Source organism: Galeopterus variegatus, unplaced genomic scaffold, assembly GCF_000696425.1.
Source record: "Galeopterus variegatus unplaced genomic scaffold, G_variegatus-3.0.2 Scaffold6056, whole genome shotgun sequence".
NCBI lineage: Eukaryota > Metazoa > Chordata > Mammalia > Dermoptera > Cynocephalidae > Galeopterus > Galeopterus variegatus.
The window spans coordinates 149534-156307 of NW_007732167.1; the positions used below are offsets into that span (position 1 = coordinate 149534).

General features: G+C 38.9%; 1 gene segment (V, D, J or C); it reads right to left on the bottom strand.

Moving 5' to 3' along the window:
- Window positions 1–4757, bottom strand: part of LOC103605752 — a 12172-nt gene extending 7415 nt beyond the window's left edge. The window contains 1 exon segment of the V gene segment in view: window positions 4543–4757. Coding sequence covers window positions 4543–4757 — 215 coding nt within the window.
- Window positions 4758–6774: the final 2017 nt, after the last annotated feature.

The following is a 6774-nucleotide window of genomic DNA, read 5'->3' on the forward strand; positions in this document are numbered from 1 at the left end:
CCCCCCCCCCGCTTTTTTCCCCCATCAGGTTACTTGTTTTCTTACTGTTAAGTTGTTTGACTTACATATTCAGGATATTAACCCATTGTTGGATGCATAGTTTGCAAATATTTTCTCACATTCTGTAGGTTGTCTTTTCACTCTGTTAATTGTTTCTTTTGCTGTGCAGAAGCTTTTTAGTTTGATATAATCCCATTTGTTTATTTTTTCTTTTGTTGCCTGTGCTTTTGGGTTCTTATTCATAAAGTCTTTGCCCAGTCCTACTTTCTGAAGTGTTTCCCCTACGTTTTCTTTTAGGAGTTTTGTAGTTTCAGGCCTTATATTTAAGTTTTTAATGCATTTTTGAGTTGATTTTGGTATATGGTGAGAAGTATGGGTCTAGAGTCATTCTTCTACATAGGGATATCCAGTTTTCCCAGCATCACTTACTGAAGAGGCAGTCTTTTCTCCAATGTATGTTCTTGGTGCCTTTGTCAAAGATCAGTTGGCTGTAAGCATGTAGGTTGATTTCTGGGTTCTCTATTCTGTTCCATTGGTCTGAGTGTCTATTTTTATGCCAATACTATGCTGTTTTTGCTACTATAGCTTTGCAGTACAATTTGAAGTCAGGTAATGTTATCCTTCCCTCTTTATTTTTTTTTGCACAGGATTGCTTTGGCTATTCAGGGTCTTTTTTTGTTCCATATGAATGTTTGGATTGTGTTTTCTATTTCTGTAGAGAATGTCATTGGTATTTTTATGGGGATTGTATTGAATCTGTAGATTGCTTTGGGTAGTATGGACATTTTCACAGTGTTTATTTTTCCAATCCAAGAGCGTGGAAAGTCTTTCCATCTTTTTATGTCCTCTTTAATTTCTTTCAAGAGTGATTTGTTGTTCTTGTTGCAGAGATCTTTCACCCCCTTAGCCAAATTTAAAACTAGATATTTTATTTTTTTGGTGATTCTTTGTATTTCTGTGGTATTGGATGTGATATCTCATTTTTCATTTCTGATTTTTTGTTGTTTGGGTCTTCTCTCTCTTGTTTTTTTTTTAGTTATCCTAGCTAATGGTTTGTCTATTTTGCTTATCATCTCAAAAAAACAACTTTTTGTCTCATTAATCTTTTGTATCATTTTTTTGGGATCTCTATTTCATTTAGGTCTGCTCTGACCATAATTATTTCTTTCTGCCTACTAATTTTGGGATTGGATTGTTCTTGTTTTTCTGGTTCTTTGAGGTTTAGCATTAGGTTGTTTATTTGAATTCCTTTTATTCTTTTGATGTTAGTGCTTATTTCAATAAACTTTCCTCTTAGTACTGCTTTTGCAGTATCCCACAGATTTTGCTATATGTGTTTTGATTTTCATTAGTTTTGAGAAATTTTTTGATTTTCTGTTTAATTTCTTCTTGGGCTCATATGTCATTCAGGAGCATGTTTAATTTCCACGTGTTTTTATACTTTCCAGAGTTTTGGTTGTTACTGATTTCTAGTTTTAATTCATTATGGTCTGAAAAAATAGTTGAAATGATTTCAATTATTTAAAATTTGTTGAGACTTGATTTGTGACCTAATATGTGTTCTATCATGGAGAATGTTCCATGTCCTAATCAGAAGAATGTATATTCTGTGATTGTTGGATGAAATGTTCTGTAGATATCTGCCAAGTCCAACCGGTCTAAGGTGTGGTTTAAATCCTGTGTTTCTCTGTTGATTTGTTGCCTAGATGATCTGTCCAGTGCAGACAGATGGATGTTCAGGTCCCAAACTATTATCGTATTTTGCTCTATCTCTTTCTTTTTGTCTAATTGTGTTTGCATTATAGATCTGGGCACTCCAATGTTGGGTGCATATATATTTATGATTGTTATGTGTTGTTGCTAGATAGATCACTTTATCATTGTATGGTGGCCTCCTTTGTCTCTTTTTATGTTTTTTGGATTAAAGTCTATTTTATGTGATATAAGAATAGCTACTCCTGCTCGTTTTTGGTTTTCTTTTTGCATGACATATCTTTGTCTCTCTCTTCACTATTAGTCTGAGTGTGTCTTTACAAGTGAGGTGAGTCTCTTGAAGACAGCATATAGTTGGGTCTAGCTTTTTAATCTAATCAGCTCGTCTGTGTCTTTTGAGTGGGGAATTTAATTCATTTACATTTAGGGTTGTTTGAAAGATATTTTCTTACTCCTGGCATTTTGTTGATTTTCATTTGGATGTTTTAAATATCTTTTGTTTCTTCCCTTTTACTGTTTGTCTTCAGTGATTGTTGATTTTCTGAGGTGGTAAGATATTGTTTCTTTCTCTTTCTCATTTCCATTTTTGCTCTACAATTGGGTTATGTTCTTTCTCGTGTATTCATGTTGTGATTATTGTTTTTGGTTTTCAGAGGCAGGACTCACTTCTGTTTGTCTTCAGTGATTGTTGATTTTCTGAGGTGGTAAGATATTGTTTCTTTCTCTTTCTTATTTCCATTTTTGCTCTACAATTGGGTTATGTTCTTTCTCGTGTATTCATGTCGTGATTATTGTTTTTGGTTTCCAGAGGCAGGACTCACTGGAGTATTTCTTATAGGGCTGTTCATGTGGTGGTGAACCCCTGTAGTTTTTGTTTGTCTGGGAAATACAGCATTTCTCCCTCATTTCTGAAGAATAGCCTTGCTGGGTGTAGTATTCTTGGCTGGCAGGTTTTTCCTTTTAGTATTTGAATATATCATCCCATTTTCTTCTGGCGTGTAGAGCGGCTATTGAGAAATCTGCAGTTAGTCTGATGGGGATTCCCTTACAGGTGACTCGATGCTTTTCTCTTGCTGTTTTTAAGACTCTCTCTTTGTCTTTGAGCTTTGCCAGTTTGACTGTAATGTTTCTTGGAGAGAATTTTTTTGGATTGAATCTGTTTTGTAATCTTTGAGCCTCCTAGACCTGAAGGTCTGCATCTCTCATCATACCTGGCAGTTTTCCACTAATATTTTGTTGAATAGGTTTTCAATGCCTTTTCCTTTCTCGTCCCTGTCCAGAGCACCCATGATTTGGATGTTTGTGCACTTATGGTTGTCTACTAGTTCTCTTAGATTTTCTTCATTTTAAAATTCTTTCTTTGTTTTTCTTTTTTCACCTGAGTTACTTTGAAGAGACTGTCTTCAAGATCAGAAATTCTTTCTTCTGTTTTCCCTAATATGCTGCTTAAAGCTCACAGTTGTATTTTTTATTTCATTGACTGAATCTTTTAGTTCCAGGACTTCTGCTACATTCTTTTTAAAAGTATTTCCTCAGGTTGAATTGTCCCCCCAAATTCACTGAAGCTTGAATTGTGTCCCTCAAGTTTTATGTATTAGAAACTTGGGCCCCACTGTCACTGTTGGGAAGGTGGGAAATCTTATTATGGTAATTGAAAGGTGGGGCCTTGAAGAGGTGATTAGATTGTAGGACCATGCCATAGTGAACAGATTAATAATCATGGTCAGGGACATAGTTCTGAGGACTTTAAAAAGAGAGTGAATGAGGAGGTTAGTCTCTGCTCTCTCTGCTCCACCATTTTTGCAATGTGATATCCTGCTGTCACTGAAGTCACCACCAAAGGAAGCCTTCACCAGATGTGTTCCCCAGACTTTGGACTTCCTAGCCTCAGAAAGTGTAAGCAATAAATTTTGTTTTTTTATACAATACCCAGTTCTGTGTATTTTGTTATAAGCAACAGAAATGGACTACTACAGGTATTCATGTTCTTGTAAGTTTCCTCCTTCATATACTTCATATTCATATTTTTCTTATGTTGTTGTGTCATCTAACTGAGTCTTTTTATATCTCATTGAGTTTCCTTAAGATTGTTGTTTGGAATTCCTTTTCAGTCATTTTATGGGTTTCCTGCTCAATGGGGTTAGTTGCTTCTTCTATTACTCTAGAGTGGGCTTTGAGCAGACAGACTTCCTCCTATAGATGTGTTTTATATTGGCTGTTGAGTAGGGTCTTTTAGTATTGGTTCTGGGTAGACAGGGAAGTGCAGTCTACTTGTGGGTACTTCAGCCATGTTTGGTGTTGGAGTTTCATATGAGTGCCTCTGTGGCCTAGGCACTGGGGCACTTAGTAATTCCTTGCTAAGGTCAGTGACACTGTGCTGGTTCATCAAGGATGTGAGTGAGCTCTTGAGTTATTCGGAGAAATGTCTGAATATGCTGTTGCTGTTTGGCTGGCATGGGTGACCCTGGGTCAGCTTGTTGGCACACCAGAGAGTGTTCCATGACTCTGATGGGTGCACTGGGGTGTACTGAGTTACTCAGTTTGAATGGGTGGTGCTGGGCAGATTTTCTCTTTGCTCTTTCCTAAAGGCCAAGGCTCTCTGTGTTCTTGCTTTCCCCTGTTGGGGGATGGGATAGTGGTGATTGAGAATTTTCTTCCTTATTCTATTTGGATATCCTGGGTTTCTGGACTCTCAGTGGTTTCCACATGTGTGTCTCCCTGGATCAAGGCAGTCACATGGGCTGTGCATGTACCTCCCACTTTCAGGTGTGTGCAGAATAATTCCCCCTCTGGGTTGAGCCACTGGGTCACAGTTCTACACTCACTCACCTCTTTCCCTGGGCTCTACTGATGACTCGCCTTGTGACAATGCAGTTGAGTGGTTGGCAGGCCACCTGCATGGTGGTGGTAGCTGCTGCAGTGGCTGTGGTAGACCACTTATGCAACAGTGGTGTCAGTGGCAGTGGCAGGGGCTGCCCTTGGCTCCTGAGGTCCCTGGGTGCTCCTGCTATCTCTTCACTTGTTTTGTATTCCTTAGCATACATGTATTCCCTAGATTGTCCCGGATCCCTCTAGATTTAAATGCCAGGGCTACTCCACTTTCCTTGGCTTGTGTCCTTCCTCCCCTCCTCTCTACTTCCCTCACTCATGGGGCAGCTGCACACACACAGGAGTGTCAGTGAAGCCCTCAGGGGTCTCCATTCTTTCTTCTTCCTGGAGCCTCAGAGGATTCAGTTTGGAGGCCTGGATGTTCCATGGCCTAGTTCACTGTTCTAGTTCTTCCGGTTCTTTTGGTTTGGAAGCCCAGGGATCTTCACAGCCAGTCTGAATCTCCACATGAAACACATAATTGAGTATCCTCCCTCCTGCTACTCCCACTCACCTTGTTCTAGTTTCCAGCAGTACCTCTGTCTATGGAAGTACTGCCCCAATGTGGTCTGAGCTTTTTATTAACATTTTTTTCAATGTTTTTCTATGCCCGTATGACACGAGTAAATTCTGAGGGGAGTGAATAGGTTGAGAGAAGACCTGATTCTTTCCCTCAGTTGATTTTTTCACTACCATAGGTTTGTTATCTCTCTCAATCTGTACTGCCTTACATTAGTTGAAATGGCTGGAACTTTTCCAAATTCTCTCTAAAAATTCAAAGGAGTGAAATGTAGTATTCTTTCTTTTACTATATTCCCAGGTGTGAAGAAGCAGCCTGGTATCTGGCTAACTATGAAAATTCTAGTGCTTTTGCAAACAATTAAGTGCTTCGTATATTTAGATGTGGGCACTGTGTAGACTCTGGTAATTTCTGACATTTTATGAACAAGTTGTCTGAAACCCATTTTATGATCTCCTATGTCTGCAGTAAGAATTAGGAACTCCAGAGGAGCAGAGATTAAGGAAGAATGTTCTCTTCTTTTCTTGGCATCCCATCCTCACCCTGTTGATTTTAGGTGCCTACCAGTTAGCCACACTTTTTAGCCACATTCCTTGGAAAAAGCTCAGGCCCTGGCAAATGTAGCCCTACCCTTCCCTTCCTTTGTCTCTTGTTGTGGTCGGGAGGTAAGTGGCTGAGCCTCCCTACTGAGAGTCCATGATAAAGAACTGTGATCTTCTGTGATGTTAATGGTGGATATTACTTTTTCAGTCTTCTTCATGTACAAAAGTATGTAAAACAGAAAGACTCTGCTTCTCCTAGCATTTCCCTGAAGCATAGTGTTACTGTACCTCAAATTGGACTTAGCTTTCTCCTTGTGATGCAGGGTCTGGGTAGGACTGGACGCTATCTTCCCCTGTCCTCTCATTTCAGCTTGAGAAGAAAACGACTCATGGGTGATCACTGGAGAATCTGGCTACTGTAAAGTGGCACACTTTCCTGGGAACCTTATGATTGTTCTTTTTCCAAGTCAGAGCATCCCCAAATCACATCAAGTGTGGACCACAGAAATGCTAGCAAAACTTCTAGTTGTTTTCTTAAGGTTTTTCTCTCTATTGATAAGAATACTTACCAAGAATGTTCTCAAAGATGGAAATTTTAGCTGAGAAGAAAGTAGCTATCTCAGTTACATAAGGGAACTCACATTTACATGGGGGTTTCCCTTGGAATTTTTTCCCCTCTTGTCTTGGGTGTGGTGATTTCAACATTCCAGTAAAGTTCCACCAGGAATATATGTAGTTAAAGGTGATTAATAATTTTCCTGAGCAACGATAGACAGGGATTGTGGCAGGTCAACAATAAATGTTGAGTGTCTACTATCTAAAGTTCATTCAACTTAACCCTGTGTGGATGTTTAATAAAATGTACAAAATAGAATATGCTGACTATGGAATTGGGGAGACAAGAAAAACATGTATATGAACTTAACTAACTCTAGGGGACAGTGCATGATCTGCATCAGCTGCAGTACTTGCAGCTAAGAGTCAGTAGCTTAATAATTGGCACAAGAGCCAAGAAGAAAAATCATGTGATCATCTCTATTGAGGCAGAGAAGGCATTTGATAAAATACAACACACATTCATGTTAAAACATTCAAAAATAGGAATTAATAACTAATTCCTTTACATAAAAA